The 24954-nt window shown below is 39.6% G+C and overlaps 1 protein-coding gene and 1 long non-coding RNA gene across 3 annotated transcripts in view; one reads left to right on the top strand and one right to left on the bottom strand.

The window, feature by feature from the left end:
* Nucleotides 1-24954, top strand: part of RALGAPA2 (Ral GTPase activating protein catalytic subunit alpha 2) — a 299634-nt gene that overhangs the window by 265712 nt on the left and 8968 nt on the right. For both annotated transcript variants that reach the window (XM_084624472.1, XM_084624471.1), the window contains one exon: nt 8408-8529. In XM_084624472.1, coding sequence (XP_084480598.1) covers nt 8408-8529 — 122 coding nt within the window. The remainder of the gene's footprint in view (nt 1-8407; nt 8530-24954) is intronic.
* Nucleotides 20005-24954, bottom strand: part of LOC311518550 — a 32441-nt gene continuing 27491 nt past the window's right edge. The window contains exon 3 of the long non-coding RNA XR_014711016.1: nt 20005-20445. This is a non-coding gene — a long non-coding RNA (uncharacterized lncRNA). The remainder of the gene's footprint in view (nt 20446-24954) is intronic.

Genomic DNA, 24954 nt, shown 5'->3' with positions numbered 1-24954 from the left:
AAAAGATATAATTGTTAATGTGGATGGGTGGTAGATATTACCAGTCAGTTGTTCTTTGGCACTGGAGTCTTGAAGGAGCAATCAACAAAACAAATAAAAGCTCAGTAAGCTCTCGTACTCTTTCTGTATCCTGTAAACTGAAAAACTGACAGAAGGAAATCTGTCATCACAAACGAGAGTTTCCCTGGTCTTGTCTACAATAATTGTTGGCCAGATAATCAACTGTGTGGGTTATTCCTATGTCGGAAGCTGGAAACTCCAAGTTTGGACTGTTGAAATGTCCTCCTAATTTCTTGCAGTTGGCAAAGCTTGCCTGCTCACTGAATGGATAAGAGTGAGTTAAACAAATTGGCTTATCCCCTAGAGAGCACGGCCATCTACGTGAGGGGAGCCCTCTGCCTCCACATTACCTCTCAGCTTGTCCACTTGCCACATACTCGGAAGTCCCCTCTCAGGGTGGAATTCATACCAGTGATGGGAACCCTAATAGGTTAATACTAATAGTTAGCATTAGCTTGCTTGGCAAAGCCCATAGGGCTGGTTGGAGAACAGTCTTTTGTTTTGTGTTTGGACTGAGTCCAGCACAATAAGGTCCTCGTCCGTCACTGGGGCTCCTGCGCACTACCCCAGTACAAATAATTATATTGTGGTCAGTCAGTCCCTCCTCTCCCTATGCACAGACCTTCATAGAGTTTAACTCTGTTTTCCTAAAAATAATGGCATGTCAGCTATATGCATGTGTGATGGTGTTCATGCTCCATATGTTGGTGAAAGTATTTAAATGTTACCCTGAACTGCTGTCTAGAATCCCTTTATTTCTAAGATGAGACTTAAAAGTATGATGATCTCCAAATGTAAGGAATGCAGAGCCAATGGGAGTTTGTGAGAGCAGAATGTTCAGCTTCTGCTTTGGGCAACTATGTTCTGCCTACCTCAGTTCCCACAGCAGTTTCATTTCTAATTACAGTAGAATCTCCATTTTCTGAATGCCAGTCTTACAAATGACCAGTTATACGAACCGTTTTTCCTGACCGGGGGAAGGGGGAAATCATACAACAAAAGTGCTGTTGAGGAAGAACAAGTCAACATCTCTTCACATCCAATAACTTTAGTGCATTGGAAATCGCTTTGCAGTGGTTTGAACGACAGGAAGATAGCAGTGCAGTACATCCTACCGAAGTTTATGCACCAGATCTACTATAATTTTGAGATAAGAACAACAGAATTTACAGTGATGAGAAGGTATCGATACACCAGAAGGATTCATCTGGTCCTCCACATGGTTCTTCTTTATATGATGAAGCTTTCTCATCCACTTAGTTCTTCACCCAAATCCAGCATTGCTACATCTCACAGCTTGGATGGATTCTGTATGTCTACATTAGACACAGAATGTTCTTCAGAAGAACAGAATATCTTACTTTAGAGCAGGAAATTTTCTAAAGGAATTATGCATTCTGCAAAATAAAAGTATCTTATTATGGACAGTATCAAAGGGTCACATTTCTTCTTAGTGGTTTATTTCAATAATCTTGGATTATTTATTATATTTAAAGTACTCGAGTCTATCTGTTGTTTTAACTAAGGTATATTTGGCCATGATATCAGCATTTCATCTGCCTGTAAAAGGAGGTTCTGTTTTCTCTCATCAATCAGTGAGCAGACTTCTGGGAGGCTTGATTTGAGTTTTTCCTCATGTAAGAAAGAATACTCAAACATGGGATTTAAATCTAGTGCTTTCTCCTCTAATGGAACCCCCCTTTGAAACCTTACCAAGCTGTCCAATTCACCTTTTATCATTGATAAATGAGTCAGACCAAAGGTCCATCTAGCCCAGTATCCTGTCTTCTGATAGTGAGCAGTGCCAGATGCTTCAGAGGGAATAAATACATCACCTGTTGTCCAGTCCCAGCTTCTGGCAATCAGAGGATTAGGGATACTGAAAGAATGGGTGCATCTGTGATCATCTTGGCTAATTGCCATTGGTGGGCCTATCCTCCATGAACTTATCTAATACTTTTTGAACCCAGTTATACCTTTGGCCTTCATGATATCCCTTGGCAACGAGTTCCACAGGTTGACTCTGTGGTGCGTGAAGAAGTACTCCCTTATGTTTGTTTAAAACCTGTTGCCTATTAATTTCATTGGGTGATTCCTGGTTCTTGTGTTATGCGAAGGGGTAAATAATATTTCCCTATTCACTTTCTCCACACCATTTATGATTGTATAGACCTCTATCTTATCCCCCCCCCCTTTGTTGTCTCTTTTCTAAAATGAACAATCTGTCTTTTTAATCTCTGCTCATATGGAAGCTGTTCCATACCCCTAATCATTTTTCTTGCCCTTTTCTATACCTCTTTCAGTTCCCATACATTTTTTCTGAGAGGGGATGACTGGAACTGCATGCAGCATTCAAGGTGTGGGACTACCATGGATTTATATAGTGGCATTAAGATATTTTCTGTTTTATAACCTAGCCAGTTCCTAACATTCTGTTGACATTTTTGACTACTGGTGCACATTGAGCAGATGTTTTCAGAGACCTATCCACCATGACATCAAGATCTCTTTCTTGAGTGGTAACAGCTAATATAGATTCCATCATTTTTTATGTTCACTTAGGATTGTGTTTTCCAGTGTGCTTTTTTACACTTTGCACTTATCATCATTGAATTTAATTTACTATTTTGTTGCCCAGACACCCAGTTTTTTTGAGATCCCATTGTAACGCTTCATAGTCAGCTTTGGACTTAACTATCTTGAGTAATTTTGTATCATCTGCAAACTTTGTCACCTCATTGTTGACCCCCCACTTTTCCCCATCATTTATGAATATGTTGAACAGCATAGGTCCCAGTACAGATCGCTGGGGGATCCCGCTATTTACCTCTTTCCATTGGTAAAACTGACCATTTATTTCTATCCTTTATTTCCTGTCTTTTAACTAGTTACAGATCCATGAGAAGACTTTCCCTCTTATCCCATGAGTGCTTACTTTGCTTAAGAGCTTTTGGTGAGGGACCTTATCAAAGGCTTTCTGAAAGGCCAAGTACCCTATATCGACTGGATCACCCTTGTCTACATTTTTGTTGACACCCTCAAGAATTCCAGTGGATTGGTGAGGTGTGATTTCCCTGTCTCAAAGCCATGTTGATTCTTCCCCAACATATTCATCTATGTGTCTGATAGTTCTATTCCGTACTATTTTTTCAACCAATTTGCCTGGTACTGAAGTTAGGCTCACTGTCCTGTAATTGCCAGGATCACCTCTGGAGCCTTTTTTAAAAGTCTTACATAAATTTTCCTCCATGTGTCGTACACAAAGAAGAAAGAGTGGTTACTGTCTTAGAGTAACTGTGCACATGTGGATCCCACAACCTGCCCTCCTTCCCCACAACTCAGAGTCTTATATATTTTGGGGATGTCATGCTTTTTTGCCTTTGGTAGGGGAGCACAAGAGAATGAAGAGTGCAAGCATGACCCCTACAGGACACTGTTAGTGAAACTATTCCAAGCTACTGTGCTGGGGTGCCCATACACCATGAGTAGGATCCACATGTGCAGACATCTCGAAAAACTACACTTACCGTAAGGTAAATAATGGCTCTGTCTACTGTATATGTTTCTATTTTACAGTTATTTTTGTGTGCCGCTCTTGCATACACATTATATATATAATATGTATGCAAGAGCGGCACACCAAAATAACTGTAAAATAGAAACATACACATATACCTATGTATGTGTGTATATATATAATATAAATAAAATATTGGAGAGGGGTCTGCATCCAAGTTCTCTACAACTAGCCTAATCCAAGTACTAAAACCAAACGTTCAGGACTTTTGGAAAGTTCAGGCCTGGTTTTTAAATGTCCAAGTTTAGAAATTTCTATCAGGGAGTCTGTTTCTGTCTGTTGCAGCAGTTCAATCTAGAGCTGAGGTATGGAGTTAATGCTCATTTCGTGTATGTGTGTGTGAGAGAGAGAGATTATTTATTATTTGTATTATTGTGCTGCCTAATAACCTTAGTCATGGACCAGGAACCATTGTGCCAGGTGCTGTACACACAACAAAAAATACAGTCCCTACCCCCAAAGAGTGTACTGTGTGTGTGTGTGTGTGTGTAAATAGAATGTATGTGTTTATATAAAGTATATGTATAAAAATGTGTGTGTATGAGTTGATAAGGCACTCCGAAATAATTTGGGATGAAACACACTATATATAAATATGAACTGCTGTTGATATCAACTATTTTCTAAAGGAAATAGTCTGAAAGCTTTAATAATATTCCCCATTCCTGCAGGCAGGTGTTAACAGTAGATAGTAAACCTTCTAATCTGTGGAGTTAAGTGAACACATTTTTCATTGTGATACTCAAGTCTCTCCCTAGATTCCTTTATTTGCCACTTGTATCATGTTTTGGAATACCTTCTGTCTTCAGGCCTCAGGTTGCTGCAGTATATAGCCATCTAGCTGTTGTCTGCTTTTCATCACTCCTATTATTCGCAGAGTATTCTTTTTTTCTCATCATGTTGTATCCCATTCTGAACTGATCTTTCATTACTAGTGAAGTAGACCTGTTGATTTTTTTCTGTGCCAGCTTTCTGAATGATTGTTCCATGTCTCCACCCTTTCTAGTCCCACATAACCTAAACATATCTGCAGAGGGACTTTCAGGTGGAGAGGGGAGCACGCCTTGTAGCTACTTTCCCCTTCTCTCCAGCTCCACCTGACATTGTTCCCTTTACCAACAGAAACAATCCTGATAAGCGTGTGGTTATGACAAGGGAGCTATGACAGATTACTCCAGCTGATAAATTAAACAGTAGTAAATCACCAGAGTACCTGTAGCAGTACAAAAGTTCTTGAAATGATCCTTCCGTTCTCCTTTTTTCCTTTGGTAAATACTCATTTGGACAATTATAGGTCTTTTTAAGGACAGGTCTACTCTACAAACTTTTGCTGGCATAGCATTACCAGTGAGATATATGAGGAGGTGTGATCCCTGACTGACAATGCTGTGCCAGCAAAAACCCCTAGTGTCAACTCAGTTAGAGTGGCAAAACTGTGCTTTTGCCGGCATAACTTATTTTTCTGGGAGGGCTGAAATAAGCTATGCCAGAAAAAATATAGTCAACCTGTGTAGTTTTGCCAGAACAAACTGTGTCCACGGTTGGAGCACTTTGCCAGTGTAGTATATACCAATATAGCTCTTCCTGCAAAGCTCTCCTTGTGTAGACCTGGCCTGAGTGATTAACAGGCATTCAGGATGAAGTCATGCTGTTTGTTGTTTAAATTCAATGGGATTTGGACACCTGATTCCATTAGGCACTTTTAAAAAATCCTAGCCTATGTGCTTAGATATTTAGCTTTGGAGAAAATTTCTCTGAAAATGGCCCATTTATATATTTGTTAGGATTACCTTTATTTAAAAAATATATTACTGTCAAAGGGCTCTATTTATTACTGTACTATACTATATACTATAATTAATAATCCTTCTATAGTCTCCCTTAAAATAATTAGGGTTTTTACCTCCCATCTAAGCTATCATTTTTACGTGTCCTTGATAAAACCGTTTTTTGTTCTTAGACTGCCTTTACAAATATTTTTGCACATTTAAAATAGGTAACAGTGAATTTAGTTCATTTTCATTTAATCATTTAATATTTCCTGGCTTAGGCTACAAGTGAAAATGAGTTTGATCATTGTCTAGTCCCTAGTGGATTTCTGCCTACAACACAAAAATCACTGCAACTTGGCCCTCTTGGTAGTCTTAAACTGGAATAAAAAATATGTTAAATTCAAGAATAAAATGCATGAGAACAGTCGTGTGGGGAAATTTGCACAAAACCTGCCCACGCTGTGCATGGATTGAGCTACAGGTAGTGCTTTTAATCTTTCACACGCAAGAAATTCAAGTGCAAATTGTTTGGTTTTGGTTTTTTTAACTGAAATATTCTTTTAGGCCGTTCAAGCATGTTAAATCTTTGTAGATTTCTGAATGTTTGCTTAGCCTGCATACATGTATTATTTTGTTAATGTTGTTATTGTAAGATAATGGACATATTTCCTCTGCCTTTTTCTATATTAGGGACATCTTCAGCATCCTAAATAAGAATTCATTTTTTTATGAATTAACATAGTAAGGGCCCCATCTTGCTATCTTTCCATGCAATATTTAGGAAAATACATAGGAACTTCTGTTTTGTCAGCAATGGTTTATTGCATTGTATGCTTATGTGTTAGATGTGCAAGGCCTTTCATTAAACAGCAGGATATTATTAGGCATAGCATGAAAAGCCTTTATAGTGTATCTGCCTTGTTTAAACTTGGCCCACAAGCATACTGCAGACTAAAAGGGTGAGCAATGAATTGAGAGTTGATGGCAGGCCCATAGAGGTCCTAAGGCTCAGGTGGTTGTCAGCCATAAGTTTAGCTTGGCTCTTTCAGTAATTTGTCACGCCTTGGTCTGCTCCTGCTGCGCCAGCACGTGCCAGCTTAGTGTCAGAGTGCCTGTTCGCCAGACGGCCACTCAGGCCTAACATCCTGCTGTTAACAGGACCAGCGGCTTGCTGTGGCAGTATGGAATACAGAGCCTTGGCAACAGCCAAGTGCTGTGCAGAATAAGCATGTTCATAATGAGATGTGAATGGCATCAGTCAGTCCCTTTAGAATAGGGTCTAGGCGTGTGCCTCCTCTCTTAGGAAGTTTGGCAGCCTATTCATTAGCAAGAGTCATCAGGAGTTCAGCCTATAATAGTGAAGCAGCCCCAAATACACTCAGCCTAATACTTGTGCTATCAGGAATGTGTTCTGCTGGGCTTTAAAAGAAAATAAGTAAATAAAATTGTCAGCAGGTGCAATCTCTGAAATGCTTAGTATTCATTTTCTTTCTTCGGTTTCCCAAAGGAAGTTTATAGAAGGATTTATCATATGTGTATCTGTCTCCATTAGCATGAAAATCTTCCTAAAATGTCTTTTAACCCCAGTGACTACATTAACTTGCATATGATTAAGACATAAACACATTGATTATCCCCTCTGAGATGGAGCACTAGAAATCTAATGCTGCATTATTTTACTCTGAATTGAAAAGAATGTTCAGTCATTTTTAAAGTATCATATTAATGTAGCGGAAACTACAAACTTGCACCTTGGAATAATTCTAATGAGTAATGTAGGCTTTTCAATTAAAAAAAATCCAATCACCTACATTATATTGAGTCACTGGTGTTATTTCATCTTCTCATAATTTGGTAATTATGAATTGGCACTTTCTCCTACTTAATGCGATCTCGTAGAATTAGAATGCTTTTCCACATGACAAAAACGCAATGAAGATCTGAAAACTTTTTTTTTTTAAATGAGGAAATGGGGAATGAGATGTCATACTGGCTTCTTCAAGTGTTAATTCATAAAGTCTATGTGAGGTTCTTCAGTCCATTGTAGATTTGTTTCAGACGTTATCCTGTTATTGGAAATGCATGATTCACCTTCTGAGAAAACAGAAGCTGCACACAAAAGGAAAAGATTTGCTTTCTCCACTGTGGAAAGCTGCTGCAAGCAGGGGTCCTATTAAGACAGCTGGAAAGTTGCTTCAGCTTGTTACGCTTGTAAGTTTTATTGGTGACTGGTTTTTGATTACACATTTGAATGCTGCATGTTCCAGGTTGCCGAATTTTAATTAAAAGACAATAGTCTTGGTTTAGATTGCTTTGTTGTCTGTATTATGTAGACTGTACTGAATACAAGGTCTTATTTTATTAATATGTATAATTTATTAGTACATCCAATGATATCTTCTACAGTATAACTTTAATGTAAACTTCGTATGCTGAGGAATCTTATTCAATGCTGTATACTTCCTTATTTTAAGTAGCACAATGATCAGTTGCATCTGTTCTTTTCCTTTGCCTATAACCTGTACTCCCAATTCAATTATTGTTGGTAGGATGAAAAGAATAATTGTAATGCAAATATTATCTATCAGGAGCATGCTAATCATGAAATACATTTCTGTTGACATTATGGTTTTTCACCTTAAAAATATAACATTTTTTTCCCCAGGAATATACTTCTAGGGTCTTTGTTTTCATCCCCACTAACTTCAGAGATCTCTTGGATTCAGTCACTAAGCCATGCCTTTTTCAATAATATTTGTGTTGAAGGTAAAAAAAATTATTGATATTATAAATAATTTCAAAAGGTACAGTGTTATTACAGTTCAGTGCTTATGTTTAGAAATCTTAAATATTTTAAAGAAATTTTGAAAGGCATATTTTTCACACCAGTGATGTAGTTCTCTAAATGTGTTTGTATGGATTGAACTGTTAGCATTCTAGGACATTGTGTAACAGCATTTAATTTTGCATGTGCATTTTCTTAACCTGAGTATTGCAGTTATGAGGAAAGAGCTCTGTATCTTGAAGCAATAATCCAGAATCACAAAGAAGTAATGACATTTGAGGATTTTGCAGCTCAGGTCTTTTCTCCCTCTCCTAGCTACTCTCTCAGTGGAACTGGTGAGTCTCTGTACGTTATTCTTCTGTTTAGCACTAAGAAGCACTTGAGCAGCAGATGTACACCTGTTTTTCGTAGATAAATGCTTGCAAATTTAAGAAGAGCATTCTCCCTCTGAATCAACTAATGAATATCAAAAGGAATGATGACATTCATTTTAATTTGTTTTGCATCAGAGCTATTCACTCAGTTCCTTTCTTCAGCTATCCTGTTAACCCCTGAATCTAGCAAGGTTAATGAACTTTCTCTCAGTAATGTGCTCTGGTTCATTCAGGAGTGTGGGTTTCTTGCTGAGCTGGGAATATGCTGTTCAAAAGCAATGCCTGAATCAGTGCTTACTTATCGAAAAATAGTTCCTCACAGTAGAAGCCGTTGCTACTAATGCTAAATGGGGATTATGCTGCTGAGATACCAGGGTCAGGGATTAATGCAAAAGAAATGTAAGGATAGTATTCGGTTAGAATATTATAACAGTAATACAGTATGCTAACATTTTCCTTTTAATATTTGATATATGGATGGACAAATTTCAAACTTCCTACCAATGCCTGGATAGGAATCTCATTTTTAAACTCTATTTCAACAATTATTTCATTAATCTTGTTGAAAGATGGAAATCTATGTAAAACTCAGTGAATATATTCTTAACATCATAACAAGATTTTAAGTTAACTTCTAAGGTCAGTAAGATACCAGTTGCTACTTTGTCATTTTAATAATTCTTGATAAATCGGTTTTAAAAGGAAACATTAATTCTGAAGAGTAGGTTTCTAGCACCCTAAGGATTAATTTTCCTCTCTTGCAGAAAAGTATACAGTCAGTGCCTGATGAATTCCTTAATCCCTTCTTTGCACCCATTGGGTGTACACTTTCTAATTATTTCAACCCTGTATAAATGTTTCAACACATCTGCTTTATTCCCTATATTCTGACATCTAAACTGAAAAATTGAAGGAAGAAATTACGTTTACTGAAATAAATCACTTACAAATAAAATCAGCCATGCATCATTGTTTAACATTACTGGCTCCAATCCTTGAGCTTTCAGAGCTTTGTTAGGAGATAAGAGGTATATGCATGTACTTGTATTGGTCGCCAGTAGCAGCAGGCAGAAGGCTTTGGAGATAAGCAAGCTGGCAGAAGTAAAGGGGAACCAGTGCTATTTACATAATCGCGCCTCTGCTTCCTGGAGAGGCGTCAAGAAACACAGGGATGGCCTCTATTGATCTTTGTTGAACTGGAATACTAAACATTAGAAAAGCTTATAACTTAAAGCTTTGATTAATGTTTTCTACATTAAAAAAGTAGAACAGCTGTGAATTAAATTCTTTTATATACCCTGCCAAAACTCTGAGACAAAAAAATTATCAATTTCATTAGAAGTGTAGATTTCATACCCAGTTTTGTTAGAAACTTTGAGTCATGTATCTGTTTAGGTATCAACAAATAAAAATACAGGCATCTTGGCAGAATTTTAAAATACTTTAAGCATATTTTATTGTCTTCATCAGTCTTCCATACTTCTGTTCCACCACCTTTGCATATGTTATTTGGTCATCTTATTCTGATCAAATTAAGCATAATTAGAAAAGACATTATTTTCTAAATTCTATAATATCTGTTATGCAAAAAAAAATACTTAGTTAAGATCTATTTAAATTGTTCAGAAGAACTGTTAAATAATCATTAAGTACTAGAATCATTTTTTATGTGATTTAATTTTTCTTGATCAGAACTTGTCACAAAATTCAGATCCTGCTTTTCAGCCTTCCAAAGTTTGGGTATGTTTGGAAGCATATTTTTAGTTCAGCCTGTTATAATACTAGGGCCAGTCATGAGTCAGATACCAAAACTCAAGTCTCCAAAGTTCAGGGGTGTTCAGATGTGGGATTTCAGTTTGCCCAGCTATAGTCAGAGGCACAAAATCCAGATCCAGGCTTGAATTTAGAAGCATCCCCTGCCAGTCTCCCTTATTCCCCTCCAAGGTTTCAAGTTGTTCTGACTGAGCAAATCTTTAGTCTACTCAGTGTTATAAGACAGCTAATACCTGATTTAAAAGATCTGTTGTAATTAGAGAATGTTGGAAGAACAACACAGCAAACTGTATACTCGAGAAATTCATTTCATTTATGGGCTTTAGAAAATTCTATATTGTAAGGTTTCAAGCTGTGTATTAGAAGAGAATAATTTATTTATTATTTTTAAAATAGAATTTTCTAGATTAGACAACTCCCTAAATCATGAAAATTACTTGTCATATTAGCCTTTACAAAGACATGTAAATCCGTGATTCAAGACAGGTTTCAGAGTAGCAGCCGTGTTAGTCTGTATTCGCAAAAAGAAAAGGAGGACTTGTGGCACTTTAGAGATTAACCAATTTATTTGAGCATAAGCTTTCGTGAGCTACAGCTCACTTCATCAGATGCATGCATCCGATAAAGTGAGCTGTAGCTCACAAAAGCTTATGCTCAAATAAATTGGTTAGTCTCTAAGGTGACACAAGTACTCCTTTTCTTTTCGTGACTCAAGAATTTCCCTATTCCAGGATTAAAAGAAAAACTATCCATACTTTTACCTGTTACTGCTTAGTTGCTAAATTGTTTAGTGTCAGGATTACTGAGTCCTATTATAATCAGATTTCAGGATTGTGAACTCTTAGGCTCTAAATCAATATTGAAACCAGATATAACTGATGTAATTCCACAATCGTTGTTAATGCTGAATAGTCCCAGGGCTTAAGCACTAATATAGGCCCTGATGCTGCAAAAAGAGCCAACAGAGCCCCATTGAAGTGAGTGCAGCTCAGGATGGGCACAGTGGTCTGCCCACACACATCCACCTGTAAGATCAGGGACATCTGTATTCATATAATATTTCCATTATCATCACATTTTAGGTTAGTACTTTGCAGTAGATCTTCCATTTACTAACTCAATATATAAAACTATGAATCAGAACATTGTGTATTTGTATCTCTATGAGCAGATATGGAATATTGTGATCCTTCATGAGACGGTAATGCCATTCCTTTAAAATAAAAAGCAAGCTACTGTTAAATTCATTTGAATTAGGTCACATCCATTTATTTATTCACATCAATGTCTGGAAAAGGGGGGTGGGTTTATTTTGAAGTGAACTATTCCCAGAGCAAGTTTGAGTGCAAGCAAACACAAATTGTGATAATTTCAGCTAGCAAGTATTACCAGTGCTGTATTTGTAGATACACATTATATCATCCATCATGTCTCATGTAGTTCAGAATTTTACCTTATTTACATGTGTATGTAGCACAGGTTGGCTGTGCAATTTGTGTGGAAGTGGCATTCTTCCATTTAAGAAATTTGACACATGTTGGTAAGATCTCAGGTTACTCCAAGGGGAATGCTCATCCCAAAACAGAGAAATGAAACCTGCAAAGAAAAGTGGAACTGCCCAAGGCAGGCCCATCTATCTATGTTTTTATCCTCTTCCAAGTAGCAAGCCAACTGAAAAAATTGACCCTGAACAGCTTAAGCCTTCATGGTGAAATTAGGGCCCATTCTTCCACCCATGCTATCCTCAACATCACCTCATCGTAATCCATGATCACTGCATATACAGATACACAATCCCAGGGATCAATTTGCCCTGTACACAATCCCAGTAGTACAGTTTTATTTTATCTAGGATTTTTTTAAGCAGTTAATGCAACATAGGATTCAAAAAGCATCCTGTGATATACTATAAATTAGTGCAGTGAAAATATAGCCATTAACGTATGCAATTTGTATATTATTATTAATTACCTTTTCTGTGCTTTTATGTTCTGTTACACAACCTCAGACTACTAGCAAATAACAAGATGCTGCAGAATGGATGTTGCCCCCAGACTCGCATGTGACATGGATTATAAAGTGTGCACTGATTTAGGCTCCCATTCTGCAGACGTTTATGCAGGTGCTTACCTTTATGCATGGGAGTAGTCCAATTGTTTTTGTGTAACTCTTTATAGGACCAGGGCCTTTAACTCTTTATATGTAGTGTTAGATCTCCATGCATCTTAAACATTGAAAATACAGAATACTAGGCAGAATGAACACCCCATAACTCATTTATGGGAAGTGCAGATTTAGGATCAAAAGATCAGAATAAGATCCTTTGTTGCTAAACTGGTAGGTTACATGCCTTATTTTAATTAGGCTGTGTATAAGAGTCAACCCAAGAAGTCCTTAGTAGTCCTATAGTATTTAATTATTCTCATCCTGTCCCTCTGCAGATTTTCCTACTTTAAAGGGTGTTCTTAGCTAGAATCCTTTCCTCTTCTTCGTCCTGCCTCCCCTGGTCAAAAAACCAAAAACAACTTTTTGGACAAAATACTGGTACTCCACACAAACTTCAGAAAGTGCAACTTGATGGTGCATTCTTTCAAAAAAGCAATCCTAAATGGTCAATACTTATGTACGAACAGGTGTATAAAATATGTTTCCAAGTCTAATTGCCCTTATAGATGAAACAGAGTAGCAGTATAAGATTAGAAGCCCGACAGTGGTTTTAACTGCTAAGAGATGTAAACACTTGAAAGTTCTAGAAAAGGGAATCAATATTCAGACTTTAAATAACAGTTCCTTCAGAAAGAGCTTTGTGCTGCACATTTGGATACTCCATCATGGTCGCTTTCTGCTGACCATGAGAATCCAGAAATTGTATCTGCAAGCATTCTTTTAATATTGTAGACTTGCAGTTGATTCTTCAAAGGGTTAATTGGAACGGGCACACTTGACTGCTGAGAGGACTGATCTAATCACTGCCATATCCAAGTGCATCTGTTCACCATGAGGTCATTCTTGTGCATGCTAATGATTTGGAAAATAAAGCATAATGCTTGACATTATCAGAAAGCATATAAATAGTGTAAATCTTTACTTTTTAGTAGCCGATGGCTATTGCAGAATGAAAAGAAAGCCAAATGAATCTCAGATTGCACTTTTTTTTTCTTTTAGGCAGCCTTTATTTATTGTCACTGGACTAACAGGAAAACTATATAGGAAAACTGTGGCACCCAATAATACATGTTGATAAAGGGATTCTTTAATGAGTATTGTAGCATTGCCCAGGAGCAACACTTCAGTTAAGGAACTGTAGCTGTTTCCAGCATTCCCAGGTTTTTAAGGCTGTGGAAATCTTGCATGCTCATTTACATAAGATTGAAACTTAGCAGCCTCGTTGCTCCACTTTTTGTTTTGTTTGTTTTGCTTTTGTTTTAAAAAAATGATATAAAGAATTAATCTTTCTTTTATTTCTAGAATGTATAATAAAAATGTTTTTTCTGCCCAAGACATATTTACTATTTTTTAAAATACCTTTTGCTGAGTGTTTAGCTTTCATTGATCCCTTTTGCTATTTAAAGGGAAAGAAACATTCAGTGCAGCCATGTTATTTAAAAAGACACTTTTTCTAGTTTTGATTTTCTTTGTACTCCTCGCTGTTCATTGTGAACACGTTAAACACCCGCAGCTGGCCTGGGTCAGGTGATTCAGACTCGCGGTGCTCAGGCTGTGGGGCTGTAAAATTGCAGTGTAGACGTTTGGGTTCAGGCTGGTTCCTGGGCTCTGGGACCCTCCCCCCTCCCGGGGTGATGGTGGCTTCCTATTCTGCGGAGGAGATAGGTCCATTTCACAACACCATGTGGCAGTTTGACATTTTCTGATCAGGAAAGAGGCAAAACTAGAATTGTCTCGGGGGTGTTGCATGTCCAGCCTGGAGTGCTGTGGCTGAAGAATCATATATAGCCCATGCCTGCATTGTGCTTGGATCGCTCCTGTTATCAATTCTTCCATTTCAAAAACAATTTTTATCTCCAAATGTAGAGGAAACGTAATAGATTATGATTAGTACGGAATCTGTTGCAAAGTCTGATTGAACTCAATATGACTTTGCATTCTAAAAATTGTTAGGTGCCAGGAGATAGATCAGTGATAGGAGGGAGATTCACAAGACCCTCAGGATAGATTCTTGAAGCCTTGATAATAGATAAGAGAAAGTTACTGTCTAAGCCCAGACAGAGTTTTCCAAATTCACGTAGATATTTAAAAGTTAATTGCTGAGTCCTGTAAGAAACCTTATGTCATGCTTAGCCTTAGGTAAGGCTAAGCATAACTTTTATAGATTACCAAAAAGGTGTGTCATCTTCTGGGATACTCTGACCTGTATAGATCCTCCAGTTGCATCCTCAGTAAAGTCATCGTCTCTCACTATGTAAGGTACTGCATGCCTAAAGGACCCTTTTGACTCCAAATTTGGATTCAATAACTAGAAACCACAATTTAGTAACTATCTCCATTGCTGCTAGTTCCATTGTGTCTCCATACCTCTCCCTTCAAGTGTGTAGTGTTGGGACCCTTATTTTGGCTCAATAAAAATGACCTTCCTGTTAGCCATTTCCTTCCCGTGGAGAGTGGGTGAGCTGGCAGCCCTCTTCTGCAATGCCAGTTCCTCTTTCAGGTATCCCGTAAAGTAAACCTTCATCTGCTTCCCAGATCTATTCACAAGATTAATTCTGAGCTCCATGGGGATCTGGACATTGATTTTCTTACCATTTTGTCCTCAGATGACTCTGTGTAGGGAAACCGATGAAGTGAGCTGTAGCTCAGGAAAGCTTATGCTCAGATAAATTGGTTAGTCTCTAAGGTGCCACAAGTCCTCCTTTTCTTTCTGTGTAGGGAAAGGGTTTGGCATTCTGTAGGTGGTGGTGGGGCCTTGAAGTTTTACGTACAGGGAATTTAGGCTTTCTTCTGTTTCCTTGCCCTCCCTCCCTCTCTCCCACAAAAGAGGAAGATCATTCCCATTCAGATTCAGTCATTGCTACATGGGTTTGTGTATGTATTAAGGAAGCATACACAGCAGTCTCTCTATTCCATAGGCATTAGAGCTCCCTCCTCTGATAACGTAGTCTCCTCCTAGGCCAAGAGAGAATCTGTGTCAGTACAGGAAACCTGTCAAATGGACTCTTGGCGTTCCATCCATGCCATTACCATCTGCATCAAAGCTTCCACTGATGCAGCTTTTGGGCCAGTGATCCTGAGTGGTGTTGTACAAGGAACCTATGGAAAATTCCCTAGATAAGTCCTCCCAGTCTGGGTTTGGGTTTTGCTAGGCCAGGCCCAGCAACCCAGTTGTCAGAGCCCCCTAAGCAGAGAGGGAGATTTTGGTCCTTCCATCTTGGGAAGCTATCAACAGGCCAGAGAGTGTGCTTTGGTAGCTGAGGATGAAGAGGTGCCAAAGTTTCTGTTAGCTGGTTGGTGGAGCTAACTGATTTAACAAGAGAGGAAAAGTTCTGTAGTTTTCAGATTGTTGGAGTCCCACATAGAAACACATTTTACAGGGAGGAGCAAAATTTACCCTTTCATCTTGGGGAAATCTTAGATCTGACTGAAACATAAATCCATTTCACATTTTCCATAATTTTGTGTGGCTCATTATAGTAAATTTAGAATCAGTGTGTTCAGACAACATAGCACAGAAATTCTGGTCCATCTTCTGGATGCTAAATAGTGAATTTGTGAGATCAGAGTCATTTCCTTGGCAACAAACTGATATCATAAGCAAAATTGTAACTTCACTGAAGAAGCTTGGCAGTAATGAAGAAATCTCATTCAAACACAAATGCCTGCCATGGTCACAAGGACAACACTAAAAATTACAGCCAAAGTCATTTCTCCTTTTCCAGTAATGAAATTTCTTCTTTCAGGCTGCTGTACCCTCGTTAATTCAGTGATCTGCTAATGGGTATGATGAGTCTCAGAATTCTGAGACTCATCCACTAGCTATGTGCAATGGAATGTGAGAAGAAGACACTCTCACGTTAAACTCACTATTTTCTCCTGATTTTTGTAGGTTGATCACACGCTTAACATTTTAAAAATTATTTAATATTGCGTATGTTGGCAGATGATTTGCATATTTTTCAGGAAAAAGAAATACTGGAGTTAAGTAGTAAAATGTGTAAGTTGTGTCAGGAATGTTCTATTAAATCAGTGACTAAAAAGCTGTAGTAAATACCAACGGCCAGATCCTGAGATAGTGTCAATCAATGTAGGTTGGTGAACTCCACTGAAGGCATGCTGATTCACACCAACTGAGGATCTAGGCCCTGCTCTTTTAGGGATCTAGTCAGGCAAAATTGTGAGGCTTAAGAAGGTTGTATACAATAGCTATGCAGCAGGCTTGACCTGCCATGTGGAAAGGCCGTCCTGCTCTACAAAGGGAAGAAAAAACAGTGCATGGCTGGAAGTTGTCCCTGCCCATTGCATACCGTTGCTCACAATTTGTATCTGTCCCCCTAGGGCTGCTTAGGCTACAGAGCTACTCCCGGCCTCAACTGTTGTAACCACTATGCATGGAGTGGCTATGATCTGCAAAGAGCAATCAGTCTCTCTGCCTGGTCCCATTTCTTTAAATTGTTGGTTGAGTTGGGGAAACTCTCCCCTCCATGATCCCTGGAAGAGACAATAGATTGGTGGGGAGAGCGTCCTCCCTAGCAATCAATTTGTAGAGGAAGAAATATTAACTTGATGGGCCTCTCTCTTCTTTAGAGCTGACAGCTCCAGCTGCTTGACCTGTCAGCCAGCAAGAGCACTCCAGGCAGTATGGCCCCTTTAAAATTTCTTCCCTGGCTGACAAATGTCAGCCAGCCAGCCATGAGCTAGCCCCCCGTGTGATGGTGTCATTCCCATTCACCAACTCCACCCCGAGAAGGAGGCAGAGTTGGCTGGCATTTTAAGGTGATCTCCAGCATTCTATGGCCTCATTCAAGAGGGACATACCTCCTTGAGATCGATTGTAGTTCCTCTGACTGTGGAGCTTAGGAGGCTTGTGGAGTTTTTGATGGCTGGGGAGAAATTGCAGAAGTGATGTCAGGCTAATCAGAGCCCTCTCTGCTTTAATTATTTCTTTGCTGCAGAGCATTGCTTTTGATTTTAACTTCTCTAATATAACAAAGGGCCTGATACTGAGGGGTGTTGAGCACCCATTGCCATCAGTGGGAGTCATGGGTGATTAGCTTCTCTCAGGATAAGTTTACATCCCTGGAAATATTTCAAGGGGCTCTTAGCGTCAGGTGATTGTCTTTTTCTGAACCACAGATGGCCCAGAGGTTAGGGCACTAGTCTAGACCCCTGTTTGGTTTCCTGCTCCGCCACAGACTTCCTGTGTGACCTTGGCAAGTCGCTTAGCCCCTCTGTCTCTCAGATCCCCTTCTGTACATTGAGGAGAGTAACACAGCCCTACCTCACAGGGGCGTTGTGAGGGTAAATGCATTTAAAGACTGAAGCACTTTGATATCTACTTATGAAACGCTTTGTATAAAAGCTAAGTATTATTACCTTAACCCTTCTTGTACAGTAGTTTTACATCCTCCTCTGGACATTTATCAATGGCCTGATCCAAAGCCAACTGAAGTCACTGGAAAGAGTCCCTGGAAAGAGTCGGCTTTGCATCTGAACCTAAAAATAAAGGCTGGGTCCTATCGTATTTCAGTCTCCAGCAGAGTCAGGGCTGAGCTGGCCTTTGCATTGACATCCTCCATATGCTTTGTGTGTTCTGCTGGCCCAAAGAAATGTGCTGCATAACAGCTGTCATAGCTATGGCATGGGGAACGGTAGATCACATGCAGCATTTTCATGTACATTCTTTTCAGTTTAAATTCAACTATTTTAAAAAAAGAATCTCCAAATATAACTAAAAGTTAGATTATGTAGTGAATGTGGTTTAAAAAATTTTTTGAGCAAAAAGATACAAATGAGAGAGATCCAAATAAAGATTGAAATAAGTGGTTATGTATAATCAAAGATTATCAAATCCTTTAATAGATTACACCAGACACGACATTCTTAACACATTGTGCAAATGGAATTCTAGTGTTTTCCTTTCCCACACTCCTGGAGCTTGTTACTGTAGATCTTCATTTCTGATCATAATGTGTTTAAAACATGTTTGTTTCTGAGTGAATGTAGCCACAATTGTCTGTTAAATTGATGGTTTCTTCAAAATATACTGAATTGAACACGTAGGCTAAAGGTTTCCAGTTACACTGTGATTATAACTGCAGTAACCAGTGTCCATGCAGGTTTAGAAATACAGGATATTGAAGTGCTAAGCAGAGTTACTAGGGAGTTTCTTTGTGGCTGTTTATTTGAAGAGTAGACATGACAGTAATATCCTGAAACCAAAGACTTTCATAGACCTGTCATGGCGTATAGGTTAATTACATGTTGTTTTGTGCACACCAGGGCCAGCACTAAAACTCTAGGAACTCATATCTAGGCTATAGCTAATTCATGCCAATTCTTTCTGTATAAGATCTTTAAGATACAGTCTTTCCTGTGTATTCACACAGCTAAAACTCATCTGCTACTTGTCTTCACTTTCAAGGCCCCTCACAGTCAATCCCCACTCTACCTATCATCTCTCATTTGCTATCAAACTATTTATACTCCCCTCTGATCGGTCCATGATGCTGGACTCCTTTGTCCACCTGTTAAAATTTCAAACAAGCACCTTTGTGCTTTCTCTCATGCTGCCCAAAGCACATGGGAGGCACTTCCCATAAATATCTGCAAAGTTACCTCATTATTCACCTTCAGATCCTTCTTTAGCACTCTCCTTTGCCCTGATATCCTACAAAAAACTAGACAATTGTTAAGCTCTTGATGTGCAGAGACCACTGACTGCCATCCAGACCAGTGTTCTCACATTGTTTACTTGTACTCCCCTGTCTGTCTGTATCAATCTGTTGTCTCTTATCTTATACTTAGATTGGAAGCTACTTGGGCCAGGGACTGGCTTTTTGTACGGCACCTAGCACAGTAATGTCCTGGTCCGTGACGACGGTAACACAAATAATGGGTAATAGAATAGTTTAAGGTTCTTTCTCATAGTCTAAGGCTTTAAACTCTTTAATAACTGCTGTAGCAAATTGCCGGCATTACTCACACTTTCACTTTTTGGGAAGGGTTCAGGGCACCGTTTATCGCCCCTGATCTGGGGTATTAACTGCCCCACTAGTGTCCTAGAGGAGGGGAGTGGAGAGGGAGGGACCCGGGCCAGCCCTCTACTCCGGGTCCCAGCCCAGGGGCCCTAGGGATAGCGGTAAACCGCTTAAACTAGTGGTTTCTTCTCCTGGACTACTTCCCTCTCCTGCCCTTCAGCTTGTGGGGCTTCCTACCCTCCCTCTGCACAAACCAGGCATCCCTTTACCTAGGGTCTTGGTCTTCTTAGCCCACCGCAGCACTTCTCCAAACTTTCCTCTGCTTCCCTCCAAACTACTCTGCTTCAACTCCTTCCCCTGTCTGAATGAAGCAGGAAGGTTTTATCAGGTGACTGGCTTTAGGTGCTTTAATTGGCTTCAGGTGTTTTAATTAATCTATAGCAAACTTTCTTCCCTCTACAGGGAATAAGGCTTCCTGCTGCCCTCTGGCCATGTTGTATCACACCGCCCCGATGCTAATCCTTCTGTCTTTATTTACTTAAGTATTGCATGTTATAAACCCAGCTTTTCTTTCTCAATCTTTTCATTAAATGAAGGAAATGTTTACCCAGTTACAACCAAAACACTCTGATGTTAGTTTTGCCAATCAGTTTCCCCAGCCAAACTTGGACAACAGAGAAAGGAAAAGGAAAACATTTAAATATGTACTCCTTTTTATGGTCCAGCTGAAGTAGATAAGCAGTGACTGTTGTCAAGTTCAGGTAGGAGTTGTGCTTTTCTCTGGCAGGCAGACTCCCTGGTACATCTTAGGTCAATCTGGATGGCTGGATTGGAGGCAAAGTCCTGTTGTTAGAGTAAGTTTTCTCCTCTTTCCCGGTAGCAGGATACAGTGGGGATGGTGTCAGATAAGCAGATAAAGACCAAATCCAGAACTCTCTAGGATCCATTCTTAAACCTACAAGACATCATGGCCTCAGGTTCATTGGACATGACAACCATTAGACTGATAGCTTGAGAGAAGGAAATAAAGGAAGGCAAAGAAAAGGAAAGACGGAATCGATACAGATCCCAACTATGGATTATTCCTGATTTACACTCTCTTAGGCACTAGTCCATAGCAGTCTTTTTTCCAGAGATTTTTCAGTATTCTTGTTACCCAAACAATCTTACCTCATAAACAATGCAGCTTTGATCAATCTTAGAACCTATTGACAAAAGGCCAGCTCTCAAAACAAAGTGCACTGGAGTCTCCTTAGCATAGTTTCGGGTGAGTGATTTTAGTTCTTTCCCAGAGTACCAGGGAATAGTTCATAGGCCTTAAATATCTTAGGCCATTTATATGTTAGTGGCTTTTGTTGGCACAGCTATGTCAGTTATATCACACGTCATCACCTCTGACTAACATAGCTAATACTGCAAAAGTCTGTAGTTTAGACTTGGCCCTAGTCTTTCTCCTGTAGAGAAAGCCGATATCTCAGTTCCATTGTCCCAATATACTCTATAATTAGAAGTGTCAGAATCATTATAACAATTTTATTTGTAAACGTTTGAATCACTGGATAAATCTGATCATCATAAAAAATGTTTATATTCTTGCATAAGTCCAATCTCAAATGGAAATTAAAGCAAGGCACATTTACAACTGTATTTTAATAATTACCCCAGATATGTGACAGATTACATTTAAACTGTGAATAATCCATATTTGATTAGAATTAAATGTTGAGACAGATAAGAATTCTATGAGCTTTGTCTCTCTAAACTTTAGATGTAAAACAGACAGTATGCTGGGATTAGGTTAACAGGTCCAGCATGGACAATCATCATGTGAAATCATGGTTATTGGTCCAGAAGAAAGACCAGAAGGCCCTTGGAGGGAGGGACACCTTTTTGGGTAATAAGGTGAGAGGGTCAACTGAGAAACAATTACAGCGCAGAAACTCCTACAAAGAAACTTCAATTTATGAACAGGCTTGTCTACAAAACGTTTAGTATGTGGCAGTTGGGGTGTCAGTCTGCCCTACACTAGCAGTATGTGCCTCTGGACCCTGCTGCTGTGCGCTAGCCATTCCCTAGTGTGCTTTGATCTCCTCCCATTTCAAAGTGGGGTATATCAAAGCACACTAGTGAACGGTTAGCATGTGGCAGCAGGGTCCATACTGACCCTTACTGCTTGGCAAGCTAGTGCAGGGTATATTTGCACCCCAGCTTGCTGCAAACACAGTGTTTTTGTAGGCAAGCCCAAAGATGTTCTGAAAAATAGGAACCTAAATTATTAATCCCTTACATTAGGGAGAGACTAAAATCTCCCTCTTTAGAGATACCATAAGCCAGTACAATTAGGGGAAGAGGGTGTCAAGTCTGAAAAGTCAGGCATATCAAAGAATCCTGAACAGTGTAACAGAGCTGTGAGTCAGGGAGGGAGGGGGCCATGACACAAGACATCTGAAAGGAGAAGATCTGCCTGACATGCCACATGTTGAAAGGGTCAGAAGGGAAAAAAGATACACACACTGGAAATATATGGTGTATATAAGGGCTATTCATCTTAGAAAAGGAACAACTAAGGGGGTGGGTATTATAGTGATTTATAAAATCATGAATGATGTGGAAAAAGTGAATAGAGAACTGATACTTACCATTTCATGCAATACAAAAACCATTTCATGCAATACAAATTTATAGGCAGCAGGTTTAATACAAACAAGAGCAAGTACTTTATCACAAAACGTACAACTAAACTGTGGAACTCATTGCTATGGCATGTTGTGAAGGCCAAAAGTATAACTTGGGTTCTAAAAAGAACTAGGTAAGTTCATGGAGGATAGGTCCATCAATGGCTATCAGCCAAGATGGTCAGGAATGCAACCCCCTCCTCAGAATGACCTAAAACTCTGACTACCAGAAGCCAGGAGTGAAAGACAGGTGGATTGCTTCATAATTGCCCTGTTTTGTACACTCCCCTGAAGGTTGGGTACAAGCTACTGTCCGAGATAGGATACTGGGCTAGATAAATCGTAGTCTGACCCAGTCTGGCAGCTGTTATATTCTTATGAGTCTTGAATTGTTTTGAGTTAAAGTCACTGCATTATAACCTTGAAGGGAAGACAATCTTCTTCTAATCTTTGGGCAGGGATATTTGGGTAGATAACAGTTCCTAACCTGGAGCATACTACTGAGGCAGCCACCTAAGAAATACCACCACCACGGAATAACTTATGAGGAAGGGTAGCCCAGTGGCCAGGGTGTTTGTCTCAGACTTCGGAGTCCTCGGTTCAGTTTTCTGCTCTGCTATGGGTTTCCTGTGTGACCTTGGGTGGGTCACTTAGTCTCTCTGTGCCTCAGCGCCCCCCCCCCCCGTGTTTACATAGAGGTAATAGTATTTTCCTACTTCACAGGAGTGTTGTGATTATTAATGTGTTAAAGGTGGAGACCACAGTAATGGGAGCCATATAAGTATGATGGAAAGTGAGGAGTGGCAGGAATAAGGGACTAAGGTTGAATTTACAGATGAGATATTGTTGTTCTCTATCTTTTTGTTCGTTCTTAACACACACACAGCCACACTCCAAACTCCCTCAGATGCTGCTGTGAAAAGGGACAGACAGACAGAGAGAACATGTCCGCAGCTTATTCCTTTCAGTACCAAACACATGTGCCTGTTGTTTCCCAGCGATGAACCCTTTTGGGAAACTCCTGCCTTCCCTCCCCAAGGAAATCTATCTTCAATACTTTTAGCATTTAATATTCTAAAACTAAGATTTTCAATGTCAAGTGAAAGAGGTTTGAGGCAAAGTTGCAGTCCATCTATATTCTTAGAGCATTCTTTCCTTGGTTACTGTATTTTTTTCTTTGATTCAGGCATTGCGCCTATAAAATGACGTGCTTTATTTCAAGCATGTGTTTGATTTAAAAATTATTTGGGGGAAAGAGACACTATCATGCACTAAATGGACAGATGATAATGTCAGTATTATTGGTATAAGAAGAATCCTTTTACCCCCCAAAATCACACACTTATACCAAAGTGAGAAAAGAGAAGGAAAGAAGAGTTCACGAGAAAGTTTCAGAACCAAGACTCAAGAGTCGGTTGAGAATGGCAGATAGCTAACCTATTTCTATTGGTTTGACGTGAATAAAGATGTAATAAAATGAAAAAAGATGACTTGGGGTATGTCTTCATTCCAAACAATGAGTGTTTAACTCAGGTTAGCTAACTCAGGTTAAAATAGCAGTGAAGACACGGCAGCTGGCTTTTAAACTTGGGTTAACAGTTTGAATTGAAGCCTATAGAGGAGCCTGGATTGAACTAGAGCTGCTAATCCGAGTTGAAAGCAGAGTTGCCTTGTCTTCACTGTTATTGTAACCCAAGTTAAGAACACACTTTTTGCACTGAAGAGAGACTCTACGGATATATCTACACTGCAGTTAGACACCCTATGGCTGGCTGGTGCCAGCTGGCTCAGGATTGGTCTACGGGGCTATTTAATTGTGGAGTAGACATTCAGGCTCAGGCTACAGCCTGAGGTCTGGGACCCTCCCACCTCACAGGGTCATAGAGCCCGAGCTCCAACCTGAGCCCAAACATCTACACCACAGTTAAACAGCCCCTTAGTCTGAGTCAGCTGGCGTAGGCAAGCCATGGGTTTTTAATTGCAGTATAGACATACCCTTAGATACCTAAACATCAGGTGCAAAATACTGCAACACCGTGGAACTACTGGTTTGTAGGACTAGAGTTAGACAATCAAGGATCCTAGGCACTTCCCTAAATGAGGCCCTCTCATGGCTCTGGCCTTCCTTGGAACGGGGCAAGAGCAATCCAATAAACTTATGTGATGGGGAGCTCTCCACCACTTCTCTTCAGGTAGGCCTGGCCCTGCTCTCACCACCTGTCCCTATGTTGGCAGGTTGAGTTCCATCCGAGAGCTAGGGAGAATTCAACCGCTACCCACCAAAGCAGAGACTGCTTTGCCAACACCACCTCAGCAGAGCTATGATCAAGTAACTGCTGAGAGGGTGTTGTCAGGGCTGCCCACAGCGCAACAGATGTCAGAGTTAACAACCCATTAGACACCTGAACTATTGTTCCAGGCTTTCCACAGACTCAGGCAGGTATTGCTCTATCAGTTACACTCAGATGAAGTCTGCAAGCTTTTCTTGTGAAAAAAGAGATTTGTCAACTTGGTCAAAATTTCCCCATTTTGTACTGTGCTGTCTGATTGTCCATCTTCTGCTTCCTTTTACCCTCCCACCCGTGAGATATTAGTGATAAAGCAATTGCCAGTTTTGCCAAACACCCCTCCCCCCTGTGTTCAAACATAATGAGTCAGGCCTCAAAAAATCTTGAGATTTGCTTAAAAATTAGAATATTTTTAAAATAAAAATGTGGGGGTTCTCTTCATTTGTTTTTCTGGTATTTGAGCCTTTAGGGTTCACATTTTCCAAGTTTTCTTAGCACCAA

This window comes from Lepidochelys olivacea (genome assembly GCF_965140295.1).
Source record: "Lepidochelys olivacea isolate rLepOli2 genome assembly, chromosome: 3".
Lineage (NCBI taxonomy): Eukaryota > Metazoa > Chordata > Testudines > Cheloniidae > Lepidochelys > Lepidochelys olivacea.
Note: the sequence above shows the minus strand (reverse complement) of the source record. Positions and strands in the feature narration are given on the sequence as shown.